Source organism: Salvelinus namaycush, chromosome 39 (assembly GCF_016432855.1).
Source record: "Salvelinus namaycush isolate Seneca chromosome 39, SaNama_1.0, whole genome shotgun sequence".
NCBI lineage: Eukaryota > Metazoa > Chordata > Actinopteri > Salmoniformes > Salmonidae > Salvelinus > Salvelinus namaycush.
This window is the reverse complement of record NC_052345.1, coordinates 17,495,315-17,511,151: the sequence shown is the minus strand read 5'-3', so window position 1 is coordinate 17,511,151 and position 15,837 is coordinate 17,495,315. Positions and strand designations below refer to the sequence as shown.

Here is a 15,837-nt window from a genome sequence, read left to right as displayed (position 1 = left end):
AGCCTCAAATAAATAATGAAACATGTTCAATTTGGTGTAAATAATGCAAAAACAAAGTGTTGGAGAAGAAAGTAAAAGTGCAATATGTGCCATGTAAAAAAGCTAACGTTTAAGTTCCTTGCTCAGAACATGAGAACATATGAAAGCTGGTGGTTCCTTTTAACACGAGTCTTCAATATTCCCAGGTAAGAAGTTTTAGGTTGTAGTTATTATAGGAATTATAGGACTATTTCTCTCTATACCATTTGTATTTCATATACCTTTGACTATTGGATGTTCTTGTAGGCACTTTAGTATTGCCAGTGTATAGCTTCCGTCCCTCTCCTCGCCTCTACCTGGGCTCGAACCAGGAACACATCGACAACAGCCACCCTCGAAGCATCGTTACCCATCACTCCACAAAAGCTGCGGCCCTTGCAGAGCAACAACTACTTCAAGGTCGCAGAGCGAGTGATGTCACCGATTGAAACGCTATTAGCGCACACCCCACTAACTAGCTAGCCATTTCATATCGGTTACAAAAAAATATACTTCTGTGTATTGATTTTAAGAAAGGCATTGATGTTTATGGTTAGGTACATTTGTGCAACCATTGTGCTTTTTTCACAAATGCGCTTTTGTTAAATCATCCCCCGTTTGGCGAAGTTGGCTGTCTTTGTTAGGAAGAAATAGTCTTCACAGTTCGCAACGAGCCAGGCGGCCCAAACTGCTGCATATACCCTGACTCTGTTGCACAGAACGCAAGAGAAGTGACACAATTTCCCTAGTTAAAAGAAATTAATGTTAGCAGGCAATATTAACTAAATATGCAGGTTTAAAAATATATACTTGTGTATTGATTTTAAGAAAGGTGTTGATGTTTATGGTTAGGTACACACTGGTGCAGCGACAGTGCTTTTTCGCAAATACGCTTGTTAAATGACCCGTTTGGCGAAGTAGGCTATGATTCAATGATAAATTAACAGGCACCGCATCGATTATATGCAACGCAGGACAAGCTAGATAAACTAGTAATATCATCAACCAGGTGTAGTTGTTAAGATTGATTGTTTTTTATAAGATACGTTTAATGCTAGCTAGCACTTTACCTTGGCTCCCTTGCTGCACTCGTATAACAGGTAGTCAGCCTGCCACGCAGTCTCCTCGTGGAGTGCAATGTAATCGGGCACGATCGGTCTCCAAAAATGCCGATTACCGATTGATATGAAAACTTGAAATCGGCCCAAATTAATCGGCCATTCCGATTAATCGGTCGACCTCTAGTCTTAAAATTCTAAACCAAATAGCTTAGTAGAACCCCCCCACCCCTGGCTTAGACTCTTATGGGTTAAAAACATTTTGATCGTATTGTTTCATAACATAAAAAAAATCAACCAACTAGGATCTCAAAAACACACAGAGCTCACATTCCATCCGTACCTGTGTGAGGCCCAGTTGGGGTGCATGAAGGGTGCGGGCACATTGGTCTCCAGCTGGATGATGGTGAGGCGCAGCGTGGAGATGGTCAGCACTTTGGAGCCGTGGATGGAGCCGTTCCACTTGAAGTCGCCTGCCGGCGTCATGCAAAACTGGACAATAAAATAAGTTTTATATGTAGAGAGCTTTTCATTACATGGGGAAATCACAAAGCACTGTACATCTAAAACAAACTTAAAAATGCTTTAAGGATCAACAATTAGAAAGATAGAAGAAAACAGCTAAAATCAGAAAAGAACAGTACTGTACAAGATACAAAGAAGACTGAAAGGTGGCATCAAAGGCTTAAAGGGATACTTCCGAGTTTTGGGCAATGAAGCACGTTATCTACTTCCCTCACAGTCAGACAAACTCATGAATACCATTCTTATGTCTCTGCTTGCGGTTTGAAGAAAGTTGCTAACTAGCGCTAGTGCAATTGCTATCCTGTAGACTTCCAGTCATTGCGCTAACGTTAGTTAGCATTGGCTCGCAAAACTACCTCAAACTTCCTTTATACTGGACGCGGAGGCATAAAAGCTATCCACAAGTTAATCGGACTCTAGGGAAGTAGATAAGGGGCTTCATTGCCAAAATCTCAAAGTATCCCTTTAAACAGTTGAACTTAAAACTTATCACAAGTGTTTATCTGTTCAAGTTTCTGTTGACTCCTTCAGGTGTGTGCAAGCTAAAGTTATCTTAAAATAGGTTTTGTCTTAAAGTTTACCTTGTGCGAGAGGTGTCGCCGCTTGTCCAGGTCCTCACGGTGCTGGGGCTTGTTGAGGGCCAGCGTATTTCCGCTGTATTGGTTGTGGTAGACGCGGTACTTGCCCTCCTGGCCCAGCTTGAAGAAGTGGCTGAGTGTGCCCTTCATCACCACTTCCTTACTTGTTAGGCTGCGGGTGCTGAGACGCGACACGTCGCCTGCCGGGGTCACCACCAGCACCTGGAGTGAGGAGAGGGGGGTCAAATCAAAGGTAAATCAAATACATTATATTTTGATAACAGACGAGCGACACTTGAATTGAAATAAATGCATGATATTTTTAGAACAAAACATTTGGCCCACGATTCCGAAAAAAGTTTGGTACACCGGGCAACAACCTAAGGATAGCTAGGAATCCAACGGCTAATCAGTATTTTTTGTAGATTAATAGTGATCACCTCTTTGCCCTCCTTGTAGCCCTTGTTGGCCTCGTGAACGGCTTCTTCCACCTTCTTGCTCTTCAGCTGGCTCAGCTTACTCTCCGGGTTACGCAGGCGGGTCACCATGCGGCCGCCCGGCGTGACTGCCGACCGCTTTCCACCGGCCTCGCCGTTCACCCCCTGGTCGTCCTGGCTGTTGATAGAGGACTGAGAGGACCTGTCGGCCAGGTCGGGCTCCTCCGGGACCCTGGGGGCCTCCCTGGCAATGGTGCTGCTGTTACTGTTCTCCTCACCACTGTGATGAGGGGGCTGGCTCAGGCTGGGGACCCCCTCTCCCCTGGGAGAGCTAGACTCAGAACCTGCCTTCTCTAAAACCACAAATACATTTCAAATCATGCTTTAAAGGGATGTTATACAGCAAAATCAAAGTTTGACTGTTATTTTCAGACGTCGAAGTTAGTCATATGTCAAAATGAGTCCACATCCCACGGAATCATGTATGTCGATCCAGCTACATGCCTCGACCCAAATGAACGATAAGCACCAGGGAATCCGGAAATGATACGGTGCCTATCGTTTTCACTCATTTTGGATTGTGGCATGTAATCAAATCTATATATTTTTGTTTGCCTGGGATGTGGACATCTCAAGAGAAGACCCAACCGACAGTCCCTTCAAAAGTTCAAATGACATGCAATAGTGCCCTCTAGTGTCATGAAGCAGCATGCGTGTCATTCCTGTAGTGCCCACACACACAGCCTTTTACACAGCCAATAGGGGTATGATGATTCATAGTAAAAGTGATCTGGACCCATGCATTAAAGGCATGTTTTACACACAAGGTTCAGAATCAAATGCTTTGTCTTAAAGTCATTGTGATTCACGCCAAGCTATTTAGTCTGATTGCATATCAAAGCAATTCGCTTTCAGCGTTCTTTTGGAATGAAATAAAAGCATGTATTCAGCAGAGTTGCGACAAGCGTTCAATACCGAAGCTAAAATTCAGGTGTTCGCAAGGGATGAAAAATCCTGCTGCAGGATAAATTATTGAGGTGCTTGACAGCCAATGAAATGAGGGATGCAAGAGGGACAGCGATCAATGGTAGAGCGGTCCGACATGGGGGAGGCGGGATGTGTGGGGAGGAACAACCCAGGCACAGGAATTGAATGGAGGGGGATCATGAATGTGGTTCAAAGTTCACAGAGACACCACCCCCTTCGTACCTTCAGCCTCCTGCACGCCCTCCATGTTGGTTTTGGCCTCATCCCCAGGCTCTCGGGCCCCGGGAGGGATGTCTTGCCCCCCCACGGCAGGGCTGGGGGCCTCTGTTGCGGGGAGAGTGGGTTGTGGAGGCGGGAGATCAGGTTTACTCCCCTCAGGGATGGAGCCCTCACCAGTAGAAGGAGCCAGCTCGGCTTCAAATCAGAGAGGCAGATATTCAGAGTTACGCAAACTATGCTACATGTTGAAAACATTTTAACTACATTCTCGCTAGAACGGATTATCTTGGAACTTGTGGTGCCAAGATGGCGGCCAATAAAATCACACATTTCAGAGTTGGTCGAAGTGTATGTATCAGACTTTGTGTGGAATATGCACAACAAGCACCTCCAGCGTGTGTATATAGAAGCTGCTGTATTGTAATGACACTAGTAGGCATTGGGTAAAACTTGGTGTGAGGACGCTTATTACAGAGGGGTTATCAGCAGTATGGCGGAAGGCATTGTTTTAAGTTGACAAAGTGGTCTCCGATGTCTTGACAGCGCAACACAAGGGATTTCTAATTGGCTCAGAAAGAGAAGAGAGCAGTGGGAAACGGATCAATAATTAATTAGGCCTACATCGCTCTATTTCAAGACACAGTAATATCAAACAGCCCGTAGAGCCTGTCGGACCACGATGTAGCAGTAGCTGTAGTTAGATGGTGTGTGTGTGTGTGTGTGTGTGTGTGTGTGTGTGTGTGTGTGTGTGTGTGTGTGTGTCTCTTACCTGTAATGGTGGTCCCCTCTTTGGTCGCCTTGTCCTTGTCCTTCTCAGCCTTACCCTCCCCTGCTCCCTCCTCCTCTCCCTTCTTCTCTAGGTCGTCAGTCTTCTCCTTTGTCTCTCCCCCCTCCGTCTCCTCCTCCTTCCGGAGAGTTTCCTGCGCCTCCGCCTTCTCTCTCTCCTCTGCCGCCCGGCGCTTCACCTCCTCCAGCTCCTGCTCCTGCTTGGCCCTCAGCCGGTTCAGGATCTCCTCTGGAGAAGGGCGAGGACACCGATTAATTGATTCATTTAATTGATTAGATCATTAAAATACATATTATGCATGTCAGAATGTTTAATTGTGGGAAAACTAAAAATCTTTAAAAACGTTCAGCCAGAAATATCAAATAACTAGCAGTATATAGACTAAACACGATCAAGGACAACACAATCAAATCTGAGTTATGGTGATTAGTCAGGTTGAAATTGAAACCAGCAGGACTGCAGAAATCAAGGCACCGAGTTATGCACCTCTGAGCTACACCTTGACTGTCTCATACGGTCTGAGCATAAACTACGGTTTTATTGACTAGCCTATAAAACAGTTCTAACTCAAGAGCATTCTTCGTATTCTTGCCAGCAAGCGATGGTGTGTGTAGAGTCAGTCAGCCTATGCATTCGCTAAAGCTTTATCCCACACTAACAGAGCACGCTTAATCGATACATCTTCTGATTTGACCACGGCGCAATTCTGCCAGATGAATCAAACATTCAAACCTATGCTTGAAAGCCTGCCACTAACTGTGCTTCTCTCTGGGCTATACTATAGGAATGGCCATGTAGTCTGTCTGGGAATGAGCACATTAGCACCCAGCTGTGCTTTGAATTGAACACCACCTCAAAATGACACTTATCTGAAATGATAGCCGCATAGCGAGAACTTGTCACGGCTTATACAACTGCTCAATGCGGTAAAATAAAGAAAAGAGCCTGTATTAATGTGTGACTTCCACTCTATCGCAGGACCACATGGGGAGTAATTGAGATCGTACTCTGTGACGAAGCAGGTTATTTCATATTTCGGGGGGGGGGGGGGGGGAGAGATGGTGACAAAGAAAAACGGGTTGTTTCAGGCATCAACGATAGTCTACTTCCTCTGTCATTTGTCGCCGGAGAGCATGTGTGTGTGTGTGTGTGTGTGGTGGAGAAGCCTTGACAGCAGCCTAAAGTGTCTTCCTAGGGGGCTCAATCTGGGATCTGTCATCGCTCTCCTGATGCCAGTGTCTTATGGTGTGTGTGTGTGTGTGTGTGTGTGTGAGAGAGAGAAAGTGTGTAAAAAGCTCTTTCAGACATAATGTGATTTCCACAGTGTGTGTGCAGGAGCGGGTCGTAAGTAGACTGACTCACTGGTGAGATGTCAAACCATTCATTCTCAATGGGAGGCACACCAGCAGAGAACTTGATCTCAGTCTGTATCCGAGTCCATCACAAGTGTACAGTTACAATAGCCTGGTCCCACATCTGTATATACTCTATAACAAAGTCCTACGGTCATTGCCATGTCAAACATAAACAGATCTAGGACCAGGCTACAGATACAAGTCCTAATCTAAAAAGACTCAGCAATAGCATACATAGCCTAATAGCTGTTACAACAGCTTCCTATTATTGTTGTCACCTCGAGACCACAATCCAAGGATTGGATAGCCTTAACACCCTATCACATTCAACCGTCCCATTTGTTCTTTAAATCAGATCAGTTGTCATGAAGGAGAGGAGGAAACTGTTTGGAGCCCAGCCAAACTGGGACTGGAGAGTAAAGTTATGTAATGGAATGGCTGTACTGGTTCCTATGGCCCTTCAACATGACTGAGTAGTATTCACTTAACTGGGGGGAGGGGGAGAGAGAGAGAGAGAGTGAGCAAGAGAGATCGAGGGAGAAGTTGATATGAGAGAAAGAGGGGCAGAGAGAGAGAGAAAGAGAGCGAGCAGGATAAAGAGAGAGATAGAGGGGAGACAGACGGGCCAGAGGAGGAGTCATTGGCAGGCTCTCTGGTGTTAGACAATGGAGCCCCTCACTCTCAGAACCAGGGACCTTTGGCTCAGCTGGACTGTCTTGGCTAACTTGGCTATGTATAGAAGACAGGAGGACACCCGGCACAGCCATGTCCCTTCTCCTCTTCCATCTCCCTCTCTTTGTCACTTTTCTCTCCTCCTCTATCTCCGTCACTCTTTCTCAATTTCTTTCCTCCCCTTTCTTGACCTTTTGCCTCCATATTCTTCCACTGTTCCTCAACCCCCCCCCCCCTCTCTATCTGACCATCTCTCCCTCTTTCCATCTCTCTCTGCCTCAGATGCATTCAGTCCTGCCATCTTGGACCTCGTCCCAGTGAAGCCTGCTGGAGCAGTGCCACAGTCCACAGAGCCTACAGCCAGGCCAAGCCACCACAGGAGGCGATAGAGGCACTTAAACACAACCAGCCAGCCAACCTGATTAGGGCCTACTTACCCAAATATGAGGGGTGTGGAAATATTTAGGATTTTGCTTTGGGAAGACATGGGTAAATCCACTATGATAATCTGACAGAGGCAGGGGGAGAGGGATAGCGGTATGATAGTCACATACATTAGTGCTGAGCGATTAGTGCTTTTTGAGGTCGTTTCGGCTCGATTATCAAAAAATAATTACGATTTTAGATTTCGGTTTCAATTATTTTTTTAAACATTAAATGCACTATGAGGGATGAATGCTATAACAACAGAGAATAAAACAATTAATAAAAGTCCCACGTTGGTAGTGACTGCCCATCACTTATTAACCATTCGTTGTTCACATTACTTTAATAAAATATTTCAGTTGTGTAGATTACATTTGTTTTATTTGACAATTCAAAGTCATCATCTCATCTCTATAAAGCTGCTACCAATACCTGACAAAATCATTATTTTAGTAGTTCTTCAAAATAAATAAGGCATACTTTTATGACTGCTGAATACCAACTATCAATCACTTAGATCATGTATTTTCAGGTAGAGATACCACGAAGAAACTGCTCTCTATGTATCCCCTCTTGATCGCTCATTCTTCCGTCTCTTCCATAGCACGGGTAACAGAAACAGACCTGACAGAAGTAGTTGTGCAATGGATTATGGTCAACGTAGTTAATTATACTTTTTTCTGCCCTAAACTATGTAGTACATTGGCCTGTTGGAAACTACAACTCCCTACTACAGCGCGCAGTTCGGGCATGATGTGATTTATCTCTGGAGAAACTGCAGCGCAATGTGCTGTAATGAATACTCAGGGAGAAAAGGGTGTAGATTCACGCGCAGAGCGCAGCAGGTGTTTATTTATTTAGACTTCGCAGAAGGCAGGAATCGTGGTCACAGGCAGGCAATGGTCATACACAGGCAGGCAAACAGGCAGGTGAATCAAAACTAGGACTGAAGGCTATAACTGGTTCTCACAAACAAGCTAGGAAAAAGCTTAGTAGTCAAAACGAACAATACCTTACAGGGAACAAACAGAATGAACTGAACTAAATAAGGAGCTGATGAGACCAGGTGAGTAACTACCACAGGTGAAATCAATGATCAAAAATGAAAGACATGGCTACGTTCAAGAACACAAAGAAACAGAACACAAGGTTGACTAAGAAAATAAATACAGAACCTTACATGTGCACATTGAGCTCACAGAAAAAAACTGAACGAAAAAGAATTCAAATAATTGAACTGACATGGTCAATTAGTTGTTTAAAAAAATGACCAACAACACTACCATATATGGACTACTATATCTATAGCCTTACATGATGTGCATATCCCTCCTAACATATGCAAACGTGCAGACACACACACAAACTGCTAATGTGCACAACTTGCACGAGTCATAGCTGTAAAACTCATACACACACACACCCAATACCATGGATCTGAAATGTGTGTGTGTGCTGCCGTGCTGATCAGTGCCCTCACATTACCAACTCAGAGACCGACAACATTGTGAAGTGCAGCCGTGGGCAGGAGGCAAATCGGCAGCCTCGTTGGAACCAACCGAACAGAGAAAATGATGCCGATGATGAATATCACACACATCAAGAGACAGAGTTGCTGCGTCCCAAAAGGCACCCTATGGGGCCCTGGTCAAAAGTAGTGCACTACATTTGCCATTTTGGGACACACACAGAGTAAGTGTTTGCTCATCTCTTAACACCATTCGTTCACCATAGAGGAATAACTGAAAGAGGAATAGAGTAGTAGACTAGAAGTTCTCTCAAAACCTCTGAGCATTATCAAGAGGCAAAACCAATGACTGATGGAAACAGCCAAACAACCAATGACTGATGGAAACAGCCAAACAACCAATGACTGATGGAAACAGCCAAACAACCAATGACTGATGGAAACAGCCAAACAACCAATGACTGATGGAAACAGCCAAACAACCAATGACTAATGGAAACAGCCAAACAACCAATGACTGATGGAAACAGCCAAACAACCAATGACTGATGGAAACAGCCAAACAACCAATGACTGATGGAAACAGACAAACAACCAATGACTGATGGAAACAGACAAACAACCAATGACTGATGGAAACAGACAAACTAATCATTGATTTTATTTGTCAGAGTCAAACACTCCTTACTGGAAGTCTTGACTAAGTGTGCATCCCAAATGTCACCCTATTCTCTTTATAGTGCACTTCTTTTGACCAGAGTCCCATGGGGCCTGGTCAAAAGTAGTGCACTACATAGGGAGCCATTTAGGACACACACAAAACAGTCATTTGAAGAAAAAGCCCAAACTTACTTTACAATGGAAAAACAAATACATAACAGCTTTACCCTACCAAAATGTGCTCAAACTTCCCTGGGGTCTCAATAGATTCAATGCAACGCTTTCACCCTTCCAATGATAGTAACACAATGATAGACTTCAAAAGGAAGGAAACAATAGGATGTGTACTATGATAGGGCATTTTTAAGTTAGTTATCTAACAGCGTACAGAGAGCTGCATTCAATAGGCACATTGTCAGTGTGTAATACCGGTAGTTTAATAGTAAATAACTACGCAAACAACTGCCAAAACATTCTTCTGAAATGACTAAATGACAATACCAGTCCTAGAATAAAATATGAAAAAAACCAAAACCTGTGTGTGCGTACCCTAGGCCTCGTTCAGTAGGTAAACGTTGCAGAAATGTCCTTAATAGATATTTATATTCTACATGTCAGATAGATATAGGTTATGAAGAACAAACATGTCCTATCTGAACGTGTCCAACATCTCTTACCGTTGGCGGCGGTGAGGAAGCACTTGTTGACGCCGCGGGCCTTGTTGGTGAGCTCCTCGGTGATGTCCATGTACGTGTGCAGCTCGTCCCTGATCTCCTCCAGCGTGGCGTACAAGTGGGCCTCCCAGTAACCCTTGTCCAGGCAGTCAATCAGCTCAGCCAGCTGCACCTTGGTGCTGTAGTACCAGATGGTCTTGTCCTCCTGCTCGCCGTCCTCCTCACTGGCGTGGAGGAAGGGAGCGAGACAGGGGTGGAGGGTTGTGGAGAGAAAAAGAGGGAAGAGAGATAAGAGGGAGATGGAGGGGACAGGGAAAGAGAGAACATGAGAATATGGGAGACAGAGAGGGATAGAATAAGAGAGAAAGAGAGGATGGAGAAAGATCGATGTCTTTGATTAATCGATGCCATCATCAAATGACGAGCAGTAGAATGAAGAACATTTAAGCAGACACATTCTATTGTAAATTGTCCATTGTAAGGACATAGTACTGACAACTATTTAATACATGTGTCTTCTATGGTGCCAGTTTTCCTTAAAAGGGCCATTCCGCCAATTTACAAACTCATATTCATTATCTAAAGCACCATACCGGTGTCTAGATATGTGAAAACGGCATGTTTCTATGATCTGTGGTTGCAAAAATAAAAAGTCCTAAGAAAATGCTTCTCTGTGACATCCCAGGGTAGAATTAAAAGTAAGAAAAACTGTGATTTTCAAAACCTGCAACTAGTTTCTAGCCAGAGGGAAGCTATTTTCTTGCTCCACGACCTCATAGGGTTTGAAAATCACCGTTTTTGATCACCGTAACTTTTGATTACGTCATCGGGTAGAACGTAGAAAATGCACAGTTTTCACATACACTGTATGTAGACACTGGTACTGTGCTGGAGACAATGAAAATCAGGTTGAGAAGTGGTGGAATTGCGCTTTAAGTTTTAACATCGACTTAGCTGCAATCAAGGAAAACATGATTATAGGGAAATTAAAGTTGTAAGACCTTTGAGCACAGGCCCACATCAAATATCAACAAAATGACAAATTTGACAGTTTTGTGCACAGCACGGTCTAGGCCTGGGTCTCACTGGCCTTAGGCAGTATTCCAACAATCTAGTCAGCATCCTCTCAGGATGCAACCACCCACTCGAGACACACACATTCTCTCTCCCTCTATGGGGATGGTGAAGATCGATTATACTGCACCCGGTGAAAGCCACTTTCTTGAGTGGGAGCGGCAATGAGAGAGTGAAGGCTACCTCCGAATCCCTCTGTTCAGGTGTGTGTGTGTATGTACATGAGTGTGTGACACTCTCCTCTCAGGTTAAAGGAGTCTGCTACCACACCATCTGTGACTAGTGCTTAATAGCTGGCTTATATGCTATCGATTACTAACATTTGTGTGTTTGCACTGTCATTATCCTTCAAACAAGTGAGGCATTGGCCTTTCTATACCTTACCAGAGAAGCTAAACAAGTGGTGTAAGTCGCTCTGGATGAAAGCGTCTGCTAAATGACTAAAATATTAATGTAAACGTTGCAATAAAATCAATCATTGCCACCTGTCATGTAAACAAAGCTCACAGCTTGAACATGATCGCGGGTCAATTGCTCACGCTTCTCCTTCAATTTTGATTCAGGGTTATCAGTGCTTCTTAGGTGGATAACGTCGGTGCCTGATTGAAATTGACACTGTACACATGAATAAATAAGTAACAATAACTTTTTTTTTTTAAGAAAACTGCCCTTTTTCAGGACCCTGTCTTTCAACGATAATTCGTAAAAATCCAAACAACTTCACAGATCTTCATTGTAAAGGGTTTAAACACTGTTTCCCATGCTTGTTCAATGAACCATAAACAATTAATGAACATGCACCTGTGGAACGGTCGTTAAGACACTAACAGCTTACAGACGGTAGGCAATTAAGGTCACAGTTATGAAAACTCAAGACACTAAAGAGTCCTTTCTACTGACTCTGAAAAACACCAAAAGAAAGATGCCCAGGGTCCCTGCTCATCTGCGTTAACGTGCCTTAGGCATGCTGCAAGGAGGCATGAGGACTGCCGATGTGGCCAGGGAAATAAATTGTAATGTCCGTACTGTGAGACGCCTAAGACAGCGCTACAGGGAGACATGACAGAAAGCTGATCGTCCTCGCAGTGGCAGACCACGTGTAACAACACCTGCACAAGACCGGTGCATCCGAACATCACACCTGCGGGACAGGTACAGGATGGCAACAACAACTGCCCGAGTTACACCAGGAACGCACAATCCCTCCATCAGTGCTCAGACTGTCCGCAATAGGCTGAGAGAGGCTGGACTGAGGGCTTGTAGGCCTGTTGTAAGGCAGGTCCTCACCAGACATCACCGGCAACATTGACAAGAGAAGCTGCTCTTCCTCCCTGGAAAGGCCTCCCTGCTCCAAGACCTCTGTCACAGTTAACAACTCCATTGTGGCCCCCTACCAGACTGTATAAAAAAACTCCTTCACACTCTCCACTGGCTCCCATCAGCAGTGTCCATCAAATTCAAGTCCCTGTTGCTTGCCTATAGGGTAGCAAGGCGAATCGATCCTGGCCCAATCTTTGTCAGCACTGCCAAATGTATTAGTCTTCATATTGCCATTATACATGTTGCATGTCTCATAGAAGTTGCATGTCTTCTCCCCAAAAAATGTCTTCATCCTGTAGCTGATCTAAGAGCACCGTTGGAGGTGCGACAGGATGAGATACCCAGAAGGTAAACACCAATCTGTAAAATTAGTAAATCACGTTTAGATCAATGTCTCTTAACCCTGTTCCAGGGGACCCAAAGGGGTGCACATTTTTGTTTTTGCCTTAGCACTACACACCTGATTGAAATCCTCAAAGCTTGATGAGTTGATCCTTTGAATCAGCTGTGTAGAGCAAGGCCAAAAACAAAAAATGTCCCCAGGACCAGGTAAAGGGTCAACCATAGTAGTACGTCACCCCTGGAGCAAATTAGGGTTAAGTGCCTTGCTCAAGGGCACGGGACAGATCTTTCACCTTGTCGGCTTGGGTATTCAAACCAGGGACACTTCAGTTACTGGCCCAACCCTCTAACCGCTAGGCTACCTAAGAAACACTGGTTTAAATAAAAGTGTCAAATATATGCCCCACATTCTTCCTCCAAAGGACCTTTCAATAGAAAGACCGGGGTAGCCATTAGCAGTTGCCTTCAGTTTAGTATCGCGGTCTTCATTTCACAGTGTGATGAAAGCGTTTTTTATGTTCCTCCTAGTGTCAGGACAGCAAACAGTTCACACAACAGCATCCTTTCAAAGACTGAGAAGGTGTCGGTAGGCAGGGACATTATAGACCAGGCCCAGTCCTGCACAACAGCCACAGGTGAGACAACAGCCCTAGCCCATCATCCCATCCCTCCACCCTATCACATAACCCCGTGTTTCCCAATCCGTTCCTCCAAGGCCCGTAGCAATAGCATATTTTGCTCCTATCACACCTGATCAAACTAATCAATTGCTTGAGAAGGGATGTCCATGGAGAGATAACATTACAGAATACTCAGATATTAATGTATTGTCTAGAACAGACATAATTATCTGCCAGGTAGAATAGGAAATTGTAATAACTATTTATTACGCTGAACAAAGATATAAATGCAACATGCAACAATTTCTAAGATTTTACTGAGTTACAGTTCATAAGGAAATCAGTCAATTGAAAGGCCCTACAGAACTGTCAAAGGGATTCCTCTCGGGGCAGTTGAAAGGCCCTAATCTATAGATGTCACATGACTGGGAATACAGACATGCATCTGTTGGTCAAAGATACCTTCAAAAAAAAGGTAGGGGCGTGGATCAGAAAGCAAGTCAGTATCTGGTGTGATCACCACTCCTCTTCAATGGCTGTGTGAAGTTAATGGATATTGGTGGAAACTGGAACACACTGACGTATACGTCGATCCAGAGTATCCCAAACATGGTCAAATTGGTGACATGTCTGGTGAGTATGCAGGCTGGGACATTTTCAGCTTCCAGGAATTGTGTACAGATCCTTGCGACACGGGCCATATATTATCATGCTGAAACATACACACTGTCTGCCATTTGCCCGGTACAGTTGAAACCGGGAACTAAATCTCCAACAAGTAAAGTGTTAGTTTCATGTCTCATGAGCTGAAATAAAAGATCTCAGAAATGTTCCATACCCACAAATAGCTTATTTCTATCAAATATTGTGCACAAATCTGTTTATAGCCCTATTAGTGAGCATTTCTCCTTTGCCAAGATAATCCATCCACCTGACAGATGTGGCATATCAAGAAGCTGATTATTAAACAGCATGGTAATTACACAGGTGCACCTTGTGCTGGGAACAATAAAAAGGCCTCTAAAATGTGAAGTTGTGTCACACAACACAATGCAACAGTGGTCTCCAGTTTTGAGGGAGTGTGCAATTGTCATGCTAACTGCAGGAATGTCCCCCAGAGCTGTTGACAGAGAATTTAATGTTACTTTCTATACCATAAGCCACCTCCAAAGTCATTTTAGAGAATTTGGCAGTACGTCCAACCAGCCTCACAACCCAGACCACGTGTAACCAACAACCACCCCAGCCCAGGACCTCCACATCTGGCTTATTCACCTGCGGGATCGTCTGAGACCAGTCACCCAAACAGCTGATGAAACTGAGGAGTATTTCTGTCTGTAACAAAGCCTTTTTGTGGGGAAAAACTCATTTTGAAATCAATAGATTAGGGCCTAATGAATTTATTTAAATTGACTGATTTCCTTATATGAACTGTAACTCATATGAACTGAACTGTAAAATTCTAGCATGTTGCGTTTATATTCTTGTTGAGTATAATTTTGGAGTGAGTGAATGTCTGTTTGTTGTTGTCTACTTACACCACGATGCGGCGGTCCAGGAACCAGTACTTGCGGCGGTGGCGGTCATAGCCGATTGGCAGCTGGCGGATGTATGGCCGGCTCTTCTGCGCCTCCGTCACACAGTCCACCACGCCGGGCACCTTGTGTGCCACACACACCTCGCACTGCCACTCGTCCTCGGGTACCTCCACCAGCGGCGGCTTCACGCACTCCAGGTGGTAGACAGCCGAGCACGTCTCACAGCAGAGGAGGTCCCCCAGCCGATGGCACACCCTGCAGTGGTCGTCATACGCCACCACCCCCTCCGACATCAACTCTTCTCTAGCCAGGTTGGTGGCCAGGAACTGGTCCACGAGGAATTGAAGGACCTTAATTTTGCTCTCGAGGGGCTCGTAGGGGTACTCCTCGCCTTCCAGTAAAGGGAGCACCTGGCGGTACTCTGGGTCGCTCTCGCAGTAGGCGCGCACCATCTCGGGCCAGGTCATGCCGTCGATGAAGTAGAGCGTGGAGTTGACGCTGTCCTTGAGGTCGGCAGGACCGAACGTGGTGTTGGATGTGTCCTCCTCGCGCAGGATGGCCTTGAGCAGGGCGGTGTGGGTCTCAGCCAGCAGGGTGCACTGCTCCTGGCCCGCCAGTGCCGCACAAAAGTCCTCAAAGCGGAACGGCGAGAGGCGCAGGACCGAGCCGAAGTGGCGCAGCACCTCATAGACGGCCGAGATGTTGAGGAGCTGATTGGCCGGCACCAAAAGGTCCTCTGAGGACTTGGGCAGCTCCAGGGGGGGCACCTCTTTGGCCTCGAAGATGGGCGAGCGGGGCCGGTGCGGGCGTCTGCCCCTCCGGCCTGAGACAGAGAGGGATGGAGAGTGAGAGTGATATAAATTATGTAAAGAATTAAAATCAATCAAGAGAAATAAAATGGGGCCAATAAAAAAAGGCCCTTCAATACTGAGTGCTGGACTCTGAGAAACACAACAAAGACAGGTGAAGAAACAAAGACAAAGCTAGATACACACCGAATGAGTCAAAGCAGGCAGCACAATTTCCATCAACCATAACGGCTGTCGATGTTTCTATCAAACAGGCAAGGCTTCTTATTC

General features: G+C 45.1%; 1 protein-coding gene across 1 annotated transcript in view; it reads right to left on the bottom strand.

The window, feature by feature from the left end:
* LOC120032373 (nucleosome-remodeling factor subunit BPTF-like) overlaps nt 1-15,837 on the bottom strand; it is a 52,792-nt gene that overhangs the window by 34,263 nt on the left and 2,692 nt on the right. The window contains exons 2-8 of the mRNA XM_038978423.1: nt 14,759-15,581; nt 9,868-10,088; nt 4,592-4,837; nt 3,826-4,017; nt 2,620-2,969; nt 2,183-2,401; nt 1,420-1,568 (exon numbers count right to left, since the gene is read on the bottom strand). Of these exons, the coding sequence (XP_038834351.1) occupies nt 1,420-1,568; nt 2,183-2,401; nt 2,620-2,969; nt 3,826-4,017; nt 4,592-4,837; nt 9,868-10,088; nt 14,759-15,581 (2,200 nt within the window). The remainder of the gene's footprint in view (nt 1-1,419; nt 1,569-2,182; nt 2,402-2,619; nt 2,970-3,825; nt 4,018-4,591; nt 4,838-9,867; nt 10,089-14,758; nt 15,582-15,837) is intronic.